Source organism: Procambarus clarkii, chromosome 11 (assembly GCF_040958095.1).
Source record: "Procambarus clarkii isolate CNS0578487 chromosome 11, FALCON_Pclarkii_2.0, whole genome shotgun sequence".
In the NCBI taxonomy this organism is placed as follows: Eukaryota; Metazoa; Arthropoda; class Malacostraca; order Decapoda; family Cambaridae; genus Procambarus; species Procambarus clarkii.
The window spans coordinates 31089295-31104458 of record NC_091160.1 but is presented as its reverse complement, the minus strand read 5'-3'; the positions used below and the strand labels follow the sequence as shown (position 1 = coordinate 31104458).

At 47.1% G+C, this 15164-nt stretch overlaps 1 protein-coding gene across 1 annotated transcript in view; it reads left to right on the top strand.

The window, feature by feature from the left end:
- The first annotated feature begins 833 nt into the window (after positions 1 to 833).
- The window catches only part of gammaSnap1 (gamma Soluble NSF attachment protein 1), a 40428-nt gene continuing 26097 nt past the window's right edge, over positions 834 to 15164 (top strand). Inside the window, exons 1-6 of the mRNA XM_045742735.2 lie at positions 834 to 968; positions 3453 to 3520; positions 5603 to 5687; positions 5884 to 5901; positions 8844 to 9051; positions 9900 to 9970. Coding sequence (XP_045598691.1) covers positions 910 to 968; positions 3453 to 3520; positions 5603 to 5687; positions 5884 to 5901; positions 8844 to 9051; positions 9900 to 9970 — 509 coding nt within the window. The 5' untranslated portion in view covers positions 834 to 909. The remainder of the gene's footprint in view (positions 969 to 3452; positions 3521 to 5602; positions 5688 to 5883; positions 5902 to 8843; positions 9052 to 9899; positions 9971 to 15164) is intronic.

The window sequence follows — 15164 nt, the reverse complement described above, 5'->3', positions numbered from 1 at the left end:
CAGTCTCTCCACAGCACTCGTCCTCCAAAACGTCAAATGAATTTGAAGTTGCTATGGCGTTTGAAGGCGGCTTTATCAAAGTCTTCTTAAGGCCCCTGTCTTTCGCAACTCTCCAAGACGAGGTCCCTTTACTGCTGGTCTCCTTCGTTACTTCTCGTTGTTTTTTAAGCTGACGCACCTCCTCCCGCAGAGAGTCCAACTCTGTCCTCAGGGCTCCCACTAGAGTCACCAGGTCCTTAACTACAACTTCCATATTGCTATAATAATATAACACTCAGGAGCTCCGGTTAACACAACCTCTCACTGTGACTTCACCTGACCGACTGATCAGGTACATACATTGGGTTGAGAAGGTACTATAGGGTACACACATTGGGTTGAGAAGGTACTATAGGGTACACACATTGGGTTGAGAAGGAGGGTAGAGGGAGGGAAGGAGGGTGGCAGGAGGAGGGTAGAGGGAGGGAAGGAGGGCGGCGGGAGGGAAGGAGGGAGACACGAGGGCGGCAGGAGGGAGGGAAGGACGGTCGAGGGAGGGAAGGACGGTCGAGGGAGGGAAGGAGGATCGAGGGAGGGAAGGAGGGAGGGAAGGATGAGGGTAGAGGGAGGGAAGGAGGGAGGGAAGGAGGAGGGTAGAGGGAGGGTCTAGGGAGGGAGAGTAGAGGGAGGGTCGAGGGAGGGAAGGAGGGCGGCAGAAGGAGGGTCGAGGGAGGAGGGTAGAGGGAGGGAGGGAGGGAAGGAGGTCGAGGGAGGGAAGGAGGAGGGTAGAGGGAGGGTCTAGGGAGGGAGAGTAGAGGGAGGGTCTAGGGGGGGAGGGTAGAGGGAGGGAAGGAGGAAGGAGGGTCTAGGGAGGGCGGCGCATGTGGGCTGCCGCCGGACAACTTCGCATCGTCTGTCAACACAACAAACATGGCAGCCACCAAGAAAATCGAAGAGGCGCTCGCTCACATCAGAGAGGCTGAGAAGAGGTAGTTGTGGTTGTTGTTGTTGTGGGGGCGTTGGTAATTGTGGGGGGCGGTGGGTAGTGACAGTTGTGGGGGGCGGCGGGTAGTGGCAGTTGTGGGGGGCGGCGGGTAGTGGCAGTTGTGGGGGGCGGCGGGTAGTGGCAGTTGTGGGGGTGGTGGGAGTTGTGGGGGTGGCGGGTAGTGGCAGTTGTGGGGGTGGTGGGAGTTGTGGGGGGCGGCGGGTGGTGGCAGTTGTGGGGGGCGGCGGGTAGTGGCAGTTGTGGGGGTGGTGGGAGTTGTGGGGGTGGCGGGTAGTGGCAGTTGTGGGGGTGGTGGGAGTTGTGGGGGTGGCGGGTAGTGGCAGTTGTGGGGGTGGTGGGTGGTGGCAGTTGTGGGGGTGGTGGGTGGTGGCAGTTGTGGGGGCCGGTGGGTAGTGGCAGTTGTGGGGGTGGTGGGTGGTGGCAGTTGTGGGGGTGGTGGGTGGTGGCAGTTGTGGGGGCCGGTGGGTAGTGGCAGTTGTGGGGGGCGGCGGGTAGTGGCAGTTGTGGGGGTGGCGGGTAGTGGCAGTTGTGGGGGGCGGCGGGTAGTGGCAGTTGTGGGGGGCGGCGGGTAGTGGCAGTTGTGGGGGGCGGCGGGTAGTGGCAGTTGGGGGGGTGGCGGGAGTTGTGGGGGGCGGCGGGTGGTGGCAGTTGTGGGGGTGGTGGGAGTTGTGGGGGGCGGCGGTTAGTGGCAGTTGTGGAGGGCGGCGGGTAGTGGCAGGTGTGGGGGGCGGTGGGTAGTGGCAGTTGTGGGGGGCTGCGGGTGGTGGCAGGTGTGGGGGGCGGTGGGTAGTGGCAGTTGTGGGAGCGGCGGGTGGTGGCAGTTGTGGGGGGCAGCGGGTAGTGGCAGGTGTGGGGGCGGTGGGTAGTGGCAGTTGTGGGGGCGGTGGTGGCAGTTGTGGGTGGGTGGTGGCAGTTGTGGGGGGGGTGGTGGGTAGTGGCAGTTGTGGGTGGGTGGTGGGTAGTGGCAGTTGTGGGTGGGTGGTGGGTAGTGGCAGTTGTGGGTGGGTGGTGGGTAGTGGCAGTTGTGGGTGGGTGGTGGGTAGTGGCAGTTGTGGGTGGGTGGCGGGTAGTGGGAGTTGTGGGGGGCGGCGGGTAGTGGGAGTTGTGGGGGGCGGCGGGTAGTGGGAGTTGTGGGGGGCGGCGGGTAGTGGGAGTTGTGGGGGGCGGCGGGTAGTGGCAGTTGTGGGGGGGTGGCGGGTAGTGGCAGTTGTGGGGGGCGGCGGGTAGTGGGAGTTGTTGGGATGGTGGGTAGTGGTTGTGAGGGTGGTGGGTCTTGGCAGTTGTGGGTGCAGCAGGAAGTTGTAATTAATTATTAATTTTGTTAGGGACAGGAAGCCTGTGAAATTTACATACAGTAGGTAGTGGTAGATGTGGAAGGTTAGGGTAGCTATGGGGGGGGGAGGAGTAGTAGTAGCAGTTATTTGGGGTTATGGCAATTAGTGCAAGTTGTGGTAGTTGCAAAGACAGTTGTAGGGGGGGGGGTAATTGTGGCAAGTAGTTGGGATTAGGGGGCAGTGACATTCATGTGGGCAGCATATAATGGCAGTTGTAGGGGGTGATGGGGTTATGACAGTTGTGGTTGGTAGTGGAGATTATGGGCAGTAGTAGTTGTGGGGGGGGGGGTTTGCAGGATCTGGTCGTTTTTGGGGTGGGTATAGGTGGAAAGAAGTGGCAGTTGGGCAGTGGTGGGGTAGTGGGTATTGTGGATGCAATGGAGCAGTGGTGAGGTAGTGGGTATTTTGGGTGCAATGAAGCAGTGGTGGGGTAGTGGGTATTTTGGGTGCAATGGAGCAGTGGTATTTATGAGGGGGGTGGGGATGGAAGAAAATACAGTAATGTATATAGTGGACTTCATGAAGTAGTGGGAGTGTTTTGTCTCTGCTGATTTAACATAAGAAAGAGTATGATTAGTCAAAAGTTTAATGGTCAGTATGAGAGTACATGTATTTGCATTGTCATGGAAGGAGGGTGGATAAAGTAACGAGTGAAGATATCTTATAAAGATATTGTGGAGTACAAAAACCAGTAAATTATCAGATTAAAGAAAGGGTATACTGTAGTGTAGCACTACCTTGAGGTTACCTTGAGGTGCTTCCAGGCCTCAGCGTCCCCGCGGCCCGGTCGTTGACCAGGCCTCCTGGTTGCTGGACTGGTCAACCAGGCTGTTAGACGCGGCTGCTCGCAGCCTGACGTATGAGTACTGGATGAATGGATGGCAGTTTTTTTTTAGTATACTGTATTTTACTCTGCTAGTATACTGTTTTGTTCTATTTCCTCTGGGCTGATGCCTTTCCATCTCATCAAAGTGGGAAACTGGGGGATTGCTAATGATTTAGTTTTGCCATTCATTTTCTGCAGTGTACTTATTTATATGCATTCCCCCATATGTCCTATTTACTTTACTGTACTTGAATTAACATTGAATTAATAATTCATGGATTTGATATACTGTACTTTTTATTTCTAGTCTTAAGACAAGTTTGCTGAAATGGAAACCAGACTATGATTTAGCGGCTGACGAATACAATGCTGCAGGTGAGATGAAGCCATGTTTTTCTAGTTAATGAAGATACTCTACTGAACTTTACTTTAATTGATTTTTGTTTTTGCTTCTTATGATAATAATAATAATAATAATAATATGTACTTGTATTTTATTTATAAAAACTGACAATTTCTGATTATTTTTATGCACTGATTACCGTGATTATAGGTACCATGTTTGTATTTTCTCATAAAATCATTACATGCAACACTACAGACATACTTTAAGATAAATGTGTGTTTTGTGCATATTTGTGGTAATATTTAATTATATTACTGAAACGACGGACCAAAACGTCATCGTCTCTTCTGTTTCTAGTGTGTGGTTTGGTCAACATTTATTCAGCCACGTTATTGTGACTACCATCTGTAAGGGAATGTATGTATGAATGTCCAAAGTTGGAGGTCAGATGCTTGGGCCTGACCTATCCTAAATTTGCAGGGGAAGTGGTGTGGGGTACGGGATGGACATAGACTGGTCAGGGGAGGCCTAAGTTAAATGCAATAATAAATATAGCGTGTCACTCAACACCCCCTAGCAATTTTCATGAACTTTGAAATGAATCTGGGATGAAATCAGGAATGTAACATCCATAGATGGTGAAGTTACTTGCACTGTTTACATGCACAGTTTCTTAATAATAATGTACAATATATTGTCTGAGAGAAGGGGAAATGGGGGTGGAAGAAGGGATGGGAGGTGGGAAGGATGATGGGTAGGACCATGGTGGTGGAGGAGAGGGGGGGGGGGGGAGAGGGGGAAATAAGACCCATACAGTTCTTTCAGTTCTTAATATATTTTCTGAGAGAAGGGGGTAGAGGTAAAGGGAGCAGAGATGGAGGGGCAGGTGGGGTGAGATGGAAATGGGGAAGAGGAAGGGTGGGGTGGCGGGGGGCGGTGCGTCAGTTTGATGATGTACCAGTTCAGGTCTGTTTTGGGGCGCCTACCTTTCTGGGTGCCTAACCCCGGTCAATGGCAGATAAGAATATACTCTCAAAGAGAGGAGTTTTCAAAGGCCATTGGTTCATTTGCCTCTCTGAGGGAACCAGGTTGTGGCTCGTAGGTCCTGGTAGGCAGAACTGCATATGACTGAAGCCCCAGACTAATATAGGGACTAGCCCCAGACTAATTTAGGGAGCCGGTCGGCCGAGCGGACAGCACGCGGGACTTGTGATCCTGTGGTCCTGGGTTCGATCCCAGGCGCCGGCGAGAAACAATGGGCAGAGTTTCTTTCACCCTATGCCCCTGTTACCTAGCAGTAAAATAGGTACCTGGGTGTTAGTCAGCTGTCACGGGCTGCTTCCTGGGGGTGGAGGCCTGGTCGAGGACCGGGCCGCAGGAACACTAAAGCCCGGAAATCATCTGAAGATAACCTCAAGATAACCTCAAGATATAGCTAATATCAGTCTGATAGCTCCAAGGAGCCTCTGGGGCTCACCTAGAAAATGGCGTTTCATTACATTCAACGCTGGTTTTTTTTATATGTGGCAAGGGTTCCAGTACCCCAATTAGCTTTGCTCTACTTGCTTGTAGGTGGGGTACAGTTAGTCGTTCTTATCTGCAAGTTCGTTATGTTGCTGGCTATGATTCTTGATGTATGTATTATTTTGGGTTTATTTAAGACTGGTTATGTGTACCTGCCTGCTGCCTGGTGAGATTCTGTGCCATCTGTGAATCAGTGGAGGCTGTAGAATCACTAAATTGTGGAGCTTTTGTGTTGCTGATATTTAAGTTGTTTTTATTATGTTGTAGATACAAGTACTGTACTGTACAAATACTGTTTAGGTAAATGTACTGAATAGTAATAATAATAATAATAATAATAATTTTTATTTAGGTAAGGTACATACATAAAGAGATTTTACAAAGTTTGTTGGCTTTATAGATAGAGCTAGTACATACAATGCCTAAAGCCACTATTACGCAAAGCGCAACGCAACTATTACGCAATAGTCTAAAGTATTGTACTGAAGGTATTGAAGTATTGTACTGAATAGTATAAAGTATATAGCTTAACATTAGGTATAGGTATTGTATTGACTTTGTAATATTATGAATCTTGTGTATTTCAGCCACATGCTACAAGACTGCCAAGCAATATGCTCAGTGCCGAGAGTGCTTATTGAAGGCGGTGGAGAACTACAAGCTGAACCGATCGTATCCTTTGATTTGTACTGTTTGGGACGTTATACTGTACAGTAGCTGTTGTATTCTATTAGGTTCTTTAAAATATTCTTCAGAAGAAGTCCCCTTTCATTGGCACATATAAATACTCATATTAGTTATGTACACTGATTTGATGAGCAGATGTTACAATTAATGACTGTATATTATTCCTTAATTCTTTCCCCAGATTTTTTTCAGCTGGCAAGTAAGTGTGAAGCAGTAATATATATTGCATCCTTTAATGTTTTAACGTTTGTAACCCATTTTTTTTAATATATTTAAGACCAAATTAAGCACCTCCTATAATAAAGATTCTGCATTCTGTAACTTATGTTTTTACTAAGCACCAGTTAATAGTTTTAGTGGTCAGTAAAGTAGGATATCAAACTTTACAACCAGCAGAACTGAGACAGGAGAAGTGCAGAGCCTGTGTAGTAGTGCTAGTAATACTACTTGTACCTAACCTTGCAGTTACCTTACGGTGATTGCGGGGATCGAGTTTCTGACCACGTCTCCTGAATGATGGAGGTGGTTTATGTTATACACAGCTTAGCTTAGAGACAATATTTTATAATACAGTATATAAAATTTCTTTGATTACTGATATTTGTATATCACTTTGGTTCATTTTCTGAGCTTGCTTTCTGCTGCTCCTAGAGGTATGAGATGTGCAGTGCTGTCATAAAATTGTTTAAGAGTTGGGCATAATTTTGTCTCTGCGCTGCTATATGGATTTTGGTATCCCTGTAGTACCATTTATAGGTGCTTTAGCATCACTAACAGCAACTTCAGTCAGAATATGTTTATATAGTACTGTACTTTGAAATATTTGTTCACAAGCATAAATCTTTCAGTCCCATTTATACTGTACTGTATATTGAAAGTGAAGCAGACAGTGATAGGCACCTAATAACATAACCAATCAAAGCACATCTACTTTTCCCTTGCCACTAAAGAGACAGCACCAATGTAATCCAGACCCTCTTCATCTATACCAACCTCATATATATCCTGACTGTGTTAGAAGCAGTAGTAGGCAAGTGGGTGTCCTATATTTTATCAAGCTTGCAGTCACAATTTTAGTCTTGAACTCTTTCAGGCTCTGGGGAGACTATGTTCCAGGTCGTAGTCTCTATACATGACCTGGCTTCCACATGTAAGCTTTGGTTGTAGTGACCTGCTCATTTTTAGTTCTAGTGGTCTAGTTTCCGAACCTTCATGTTTTTCTTGGTGTCAACCTGTGTCTTTCATTTTGCAAGTTGTCTTGTTAATTTTCTCCTCTCTGGCCTGCTTGGTCTCCTCGAGAGCCTTCTTGGTCTCTGGATTTGGTGTTGGTTTTCTTTCCTGTTGGTTTTCTGTTACCCTATTGGTCTGTGATTCTTTTTCTGTGGCTTTGTTTTTGTTAGCCTTCACTTCCAGTTGTTAGGTTGGCAAGTTTCATGATCTAAGGAAGTGTGGGGTTTATTCTTTTGGCCCTGGTGGGCAGTTTCTTCGTCTGCAGCCTTTATCTTTTTTGACTAGGTATGAGATCCATTAAAGATACATTGAAGGTAAGAAGGGTCCATTGCTATTGATTCCTGGTTTGTTCAGCTGGGAGTGTTTCATTTGTCATCTTATTGTGGCTGCCCATTGTTATCTGTGTAGAACCCAGGTTGCCTCAGGTGATGAGTGTTTGTCAACTCAGTGTCCTTGAGGACTTGGTCTAAGGCCAGTTTGTTTCATATTGTCCACAGTATCATTATGTGTAACTTCCCTGCAGTCTATTCTTGGATTCATGATGTCCTGTATGTCCATTTGTAGCTTTGTCTGCAGTCTTACTGAATATATATGTATTAAATATCATGGGCTGACATTTGGGCTTGAGGCTCTAACAGGATTTTGGCAGCATCTTAGCTAGTTAGCCCTTCTACTGCACATATCAGATAGGTATCTTGTGCCATACTTGATTCTACTGTGCAAGTCAAATAGAGATGATTTAGAGTACCAAATAAGATTTAAAAGTTTTGTGCATACTTGAGGCTCACATTTGCTTCCTCACTCCTCCAGTAAACAGACACCATCTTGGAAAACCTACCTGTATGTGAGGGGGTTTCAATATTGAGAGGCAATTACAGGTAGTGCATGCTGCAGCAGCTCATAGTACTGCTGTGCAGCTTGTATCCACCATCTCACTTATTATGGATGAAATAAATAAATGACTGTGATTATTTTGCATTGATTGTTTCATAGAAGATCCTAACTGTGATAAAGACTGGGTGCAAGTTTCAGATATCAGTGAACACAGTGCTGGTTATTATCATCACAGTGGGAGGCAGACATTCACAGCACACAGCTGTGGTTATGTGCATCTACGCATCATGAAACAGGACCATGTTCCTTTGGAAAATAAACTTGTGGAAAATTATTCATATTCATGATTTAGTCTGTTGTCTGATTATCAGACAGCAGAATCATTATATCGTCAATTGAAGGCTGTTACCTAAAGGCCTTGGCATACCTTGACTACAATCTTCCTTTGGTCCTGCTCGGTGTCCATTTGGTGATGAATGAAGACAGTGGGTTTTCAGCAGTAGATCCATCATATGGGTTCAGCCAATGGCTTCCAGGTGAATTCCTAGCTCCAGTACCACTGGCTGCTTCCCTGGACTCCATGTTTATCCTAAGACTTCAAGTGGCCATGGCAGAAGTGTGCCTTCTTGAGTTCCAAATGGACACATGAAAACTCACTATGCAATAATAGGTCTCTAAATAAAAATAGCTTTATATAAAAAATATACTGTATAATTGCACATTATATAGGGCTGTGTGTTTATACAGTACATATGTTTAAGACATCAGCCAAGTGACAGCTAAAAAAAAAATATACATAAGCTAATAGGAAATTAAGGTAAAGTCCATTTGCATGTTTGATATTTGAAGATGACCAGACCACACACTAGAAGGTGAAGGGACGACGACGTTTCGGTTCGTCCTGGACCATTCTCAAGTCGATTGTCTTGAGAATGGTCCAGGATGGACCGAAACGTCGTCGTCCCTTCACCTTCTAGTGTGTGGTCTGGTCAACTTACTTTAGCCACATTATTGTGACTCATCGCCTGCATATTTGAAGATGATATTCATTGGTATCTGGTATTTACTTTTCTGCAGATGTCTAGAGAATGCTGCCTTAATAAGCAAGGAGTTGGGAGATATGGATTCCATTTTCAAGTTGGCTGAGCGGGCAGCCTGCATGTATCAGGAACATGGGATTCCTGACACAGCAGCACTTAACCTTGAGAAGGCTGCCAAGATGATTGAAAACCATCTACCAGAGAAGGCACTGCACCTGTATGAGCATGCTGTTGACATTGTCATGGTAAGTTACTGTTTTAATTGACTTGTGAAGTATAAGTAAAAATATAGTTAAGTTTCTGCACAAAGGTGTCGTTTATATTACTGTGACTTTTTTTTTGTTTAATTCTTCTTACATGCCACTTGCCTCTGCCTCTTAATGCTACTGCAGTCCAATGACATATTTTAGTGCCATGCTACTTGATGGTAATTGATCTGGTGATATTATATTGTTTCTTTTATTCCATGAGGTTATTTTTGTATAACTGAATCGCATGCAAATCACATGCACATCACGTATGCCTGAAATGCTGTGCATAGTAGTGGTTTAGGCATAGTATATACAGTACTTGCTTGATCTAGAAATCTGATGTTCTGTTTGTAACTCATTGTGTATGTATGTATGTTTCCCTAAGTCAAATTATCATTATCATCACATGGATTTGTAGATACTAGACATGTGCAGTGTTGTCCACACACTGGCAAGAGTAGTGTAATGTAACTACTCGTAAGTAGTTACATTAGGTAACTACTAATGGTTATATTAGGTAGGTGTGATTTGTAGGGTGTAATGTAATTGCTAAGGTGTAGTTGGTAATTTGACTGGTAAGGTATGATTGGTAATGTGACTGTATTGTTCCTTGGAGTCTTAAACAGTAGTTACAGAATTAGTTCTTTTGAATTACTCATTAACTTCATAGTGTTTCTGGACAGTAGTAATGAGGCATTAAACAACAAGATTACTGACACTAGAATTTCAGCTAAAAATGTGTTCGTGGATGCCACACTAGGTATACCACTAACAGGTATCCTGTGCTACGAATTGGGTATACATAAACATACAGAAAGTATAAAACAACGCATTGCTTTCAGACTGAAGACCGGCCTCGTCAAGCTGCCGAATACCAGAGTAGAGTGGCTCGCCTCAATGTCCGGCTGCAAAAGTAAGTCCTATGTATTAGGCATACCTGGTACAGGTGCATAGCTTACTATTTCGTCAATATTAATTTGAGTTTCTCTCAAATTTGTAACGACTGTGCAATGTTTGTAGAAAGACTAACAGGCTTGAAATGTCTAAAACTTACAATAATGACACATGATAGGCTGGTATTGTTGTTGAGTCTTGTATTACCATGGTGGCAAATGTTTTAGAACCGTTGTAACTCATTACTGGGGTGGAGGAGACATTTTGTGATGTCTTGAAGAGACACCTGATAAAATAAGAGCACTTGCACCAAAATTTCTACCCCATCACATTTTTTCAAACGGTAATGTAGGAAATTTTGCAATAGGGCCAATTATATAATGTATACGTATAGTACAGTACTGTACTGTATTTAAAAAAAAAGATATTAAATTGAAATTTGGAAAGTGTTCCTTTGAGTCATTTCTTATTGAATTATAATTTTCATCATAAACCTACTGGTTTTAAAGCTTGAATTGTTTTGTATTTCTTTAAAACTACTGTGAGATCATTGATAACAATTGGTGATGCCTATCTCAGAATCCATCTGGCAGTGAGCCATTAAAATGTTAGTGGGTCTTACTTTGTGTAGTATAATTAACTGGTTAATCATACGTACATCCTACCTAGATTGTGAAAGAATTTTAAATTAGTTATAGAGCCACTGTATACTGCATCATAACCACGGCATCAGTTATACACTGATATCATGGGGTTAAGTGACGTTGTGTTAAGATTTGGTTTATGGAGCGAGATAGGACTACTTACTGCTGTAAGTAGTCCTACAATCAACCAAATGTTTGAGTCAGACTGGAGCCATAGTTCCTGAAGTGTGTCAGTGGTTCTTACCTTTCCTGGATAAAATATTGCAAGTGCTTAGGCAATGGCTTCTGTTTTCTCTCCAGCAGCAACAGGGTAACTTCCTTTTTGTATGCATTTTGATTTGCATGACATTTTTTCTGGGGGGAGTCCCTACGGCTTCCCAGAGCTTACTAGGCTGATATGCTAATGTCAGACTTTGGCATCAGTCATGTGTATAGAGTTCTTTGGGCCTACTGGGGACCACGAGCCAGAACCTGGCCACCTCTAGAGAGGCAAGGGGAGCAGTGGCCTATAGAAACCCTTGTGTGGTTGGAAGCATTCTATGTTTGCCATCGACCGAGAAAGGTAAGCGCACCCATAAAGGTAAGCGTCCCAAAACAAACCCTTATTCTGGTGAAAATTGCAACCAAAAGCCAAACGAGTGGATAGAACTCTCCAAATAAAAACTAGCAAACTAGTATGACATCACCCATCGCCGCGCTGCCGTCTGTGCAGCTCCCCCCTTCCCGGGAGGGGGAAGGGGTAGCCCCAGACCTCCAGCGCCGGCGATCCACACCCCAGTTTTTCGGCTGATGCTAAAGGCTGAGGTCATGTGCTCTGGCTCCAGTGGTTGTTTCAGCACTCTACCTAGCATGTGGTGACTGTCTTATAGGTGGTGCGTGAGCCGGGAGTGTTTCTCCAGTATTCGGGCTGCATGCGCCTAGGGTTTCCTTCCCTAGGTGCCCTGTAAGTATGCCTTTGGGGCTTGGGCTTCCCCTCCACAAGTTCTTTGGGTTCTGCCCCCTGGTAAGCCGTTTACTGCTTGGTTTTCAGCTGCCCTTTGTGTGCTAGGGTGTTCTGCCTCCCTTGTTCGCCTTAGGGTAAGGGGCAGTTTGCACTGATAGGGGCACAGGGTACTGTGCAGCTTGTTTTTACCAATCATAGCGGCGAGCTCTGTTCCGCCTGGGTACGCTGTCCTCTTGCTGGGTTTTCTTTTTTCTTTTTGTTTGTCTACCTGGTGGGGGAGTCTGCCTTTGATTCGTGTCCCCTTTGTGCTGAGTTTTCTTCCGGTGGTTCCCCCTGCTAGGTCCCTGTGAGTGTACACGTCCTGGGGGTTCAGTTCCTAGAAAGTTGTTTGGTAGACTTGGGTGCCGGTTAGCAGTACCCTGCCTGGGATTACCTGAGCGCGAGTCCTTGTATAGTAAACGCTCAGGATCCTGGGAATCCCCTAGGGGGAGCGTGGGCCCGATGGATGTGGCCCCGGAGTTCCCCCTCGCTTGTGTGAGTTTGAGGGGTTGCTCTGTCCCCTTGTCTCAGGGTGACTCTCCCTGTTTTGCCTTGTCTGCTGCCTGTGGGGTCGGTGACACCTTTGGCCTTGAGTCCTGCGGGTTTTGTTGCTTGTTTGTGATTTGGTCAACCTGTCTTATGCTGACTGTGTGAGTGCAGGCGGTGCACGTTGTGTTTCGATGGCAACGCGTTAGGTTGTTTGCTCCCCGGTAGCTCCGAGGCTGCCCCGTTTTGGTTGGTGGTGGTAGTCTTGTCGGGTCCCCCTCCCCCCTTCCTCCCTGCATCCCGGTCCTCACCGTCTGTGGGCTTGCGGTAGGGGTGGGGCTTCCATGGTTTTGAGACTCGGTTGGTCTCGGGGAATTCCCCTTCTGGGGTAGCGACGGGGTCATTCGAGCCTGTTCCTCCAGCCGTGTTGCATGAGTCTGCCAGTGTGCTCCCTTCCTTTGTGTTTTTCATGGCTACCCTGGTTTTTTCTTGTGAGGCTGGGGCTTTGGGGGAACAGCTCAGCCCCGGATCCTGCTGTGTGGGTTCCCGGGGCTGGGGTGGAGCTGACATGGGGGGCCTCAGGCCCCATTGGACCCCGCGGGGGTTTTCTACTCTCTGGGCGGGGCTTGCGGTTACGCGGAGTGGGGTTTTTTCTTCCCCACTCTCCGCACGAGTTGTTGGGCGTTGGCCCCTCCCCGGGCTCGGTTCCTTGTCCATTTAGCCGTTGGTTCTGTCCTGTTTTTCTCCGTTCTTCACCCCTTTTTTTTGGGGGTCGGGACTTCTCCGTCATGTTCCCCTCTTCTTGGGGTTCTGCATGACTTTTGGTCTCGGGTGCGACTGGGCCTTTCTGTGCCTTCGTCATTTGTGCTTGCTTCTATGTATTCTCGAAGGTTCGGGACGGTTTTTGCTCCTTCCCATATTATTGGAATGTCTGTCGTCTTTCGGTGCAGCTTCCCTCCGGTCCTTTCTAGGGTTTGTTGGTCCTCTTCCGGGTTGCTTCTTGGTTTTTGGCCCCTGTCTCGTTCTTTTGTTCATGTCTCTGCTCTCCATGATGTGTCTCGGCACTGCTCGTTTTCCTTTCGTTCTCCTGGTCCGGGTTGCTGGATTGGGCTACTTATAATAATAATAATAATAATTTTTATTTAGGCAAAGGTACATACATAAAGAGATTTTACAAAGTTTGTTGGCTTTATAGATAGAGCTAGTACATACAATGCCTAAAGCCACTATTACGCAAAGCGTTTCGGGCAGAGACTTGTAGCCCGCTTGGGTTCCGATTCGGTTCATTGTTTTCCTTACATGAGCCGGCTATGTGTGTCGTTGCGTACTTCTTTTTGGCTTCTGTTACCATGAGTTGGCCTGTTTCTTCAGCGAATAAGTCGAGATATGACCCTTTGGGCTACTTTTCTGCTCTGTCGTTGAGCGAGTAGGAAAGAACGGAGTATCCCAACCAGTTGGGCTACTTTCTTTCGTGTCCTGCGGATGCGCCGTGGAAGCTTGTTTTGGTTCAGGGCGGTGTGCACCAGTGTTGGTGTTCTGCGTCCATTTTCTCTTGGGTGCTTCGCCTCTTGCTCTTCTCATTCTCCATTCCGTGCCCCGTTGCTCTTGGGGGTGTTCTGGAGGGCCACTATGGGAGGTCGCCAGAGTTTTTCCCTACTTTTTGGGTGGGGGCGTCTCCTTTGCCTCTCCTCCCTCCTTCTCCTGCATGAGCCTCTCCCCCTTCTCCTTCTCCCGGTTTTCTCGGCTCCGGGTGCACAATGCCCTAGCCACCCCCGTCGGCTCCATTCTCATAGGATTATGTCATGGCCCTTCTGTGCCTATGTTCTGCAGGTGAGTTGGTGCGGTCTGGCATCTCCTTCGGACAGGCGCTGTTTCATTTTTGGGGGTACGAATGGGAGTACATATGTACATGAGAACATAGAAAATACAAACAGGAGTGCCTGCAGAGGGGCTATTGGCCCATTCGTAGCAGTTCTTGTTTCTAACCACCCATTTCAATTGTCAGATCACAGGTGACTGCAGGAGGCCTCTTGGCCCATACGGGGCAGCTCCTGACTATACTCATCCAGCCCCTCTCCTATGCATGTCCAACCATGCTTGAGTTTCAGGGCCTCACATCCACCTTGTTCTAAATTGCGAAGGTGGAGGTGCCTGTTACGTAGTACGTGTTCCTGTGTCGAGGGTATTATGTTCTCCCCTACTTGTACTCCCCTAATTGTGCTTGTGGGGGGTTGTGCTCTGGCTCTTTGGTCCCGCCTCTCAACTGTCATTCAACTGATGTACGGTTTCCTGAGCCTACTGGGCTCTATCATCTCTACATTTGGAACTGTGTGGGGCCAGCCTCCACCACATCACTACCTAATGCGTTCCATCTGTTAACTACTCTGACACTGGGAAAGTTCTTTCTCACGTCCCTGTGGCTCATTTGGGTACTCAGTTTCCACCTGTGTCACCTTCTTCGCGTACCACCCGTGTTAAGCGGTTTATCTTTATCTACCCTGACAATTCCTCTGAGGGTATGGTGACGTTTTGCTGTGGTTTTGATACTGTGGCTGTGTGTTGGTGTATGGTCGTGGCGTTTTGTTAGGCCCTTCCGTGCTTCTTCCTGGGGCCTACCTTCTTTGGGTTCTTTGTTCCCATGATTTTTCTGGGTCCCTCATTTCTTTCTGGTCTTGCTGTTCTGGGCTTACCTTTTCCATGTTCATTGGATTCTCTGTACTTCCCTCGCTGTCCTCACCTAGTTGTGCTTGCTGGGGATGAGGTTTGGCTCTTCGTCTCGCCCCTCGCCTGTCGTTCAATTTCTGTACAGGTTCCAGAGCCTCCTGGGCTTCCCGGCAACCCTCCCTCCCTCTGGTCGGCGTTTTTTCACGTGTTTTGACATCCAGCCTCAGAACTGATGGATGGATAGCCGGCGTGAGAGGTCTGGGGCTCCCCCTTCCCCCTCCCGGGGAGGGGGAAGCTGCGCAGACAGCGGCGCGGTGACGTGTGACGTCATACTAGTTTGCTTGTTTTCTGTTGGGGAGTTTTGTCCACTAGTTTGGCTTTTGGTAGCAATTTTAACCAGAATAGGGGTTTGTTTTGGGACGCTTCCTTTCTGGATG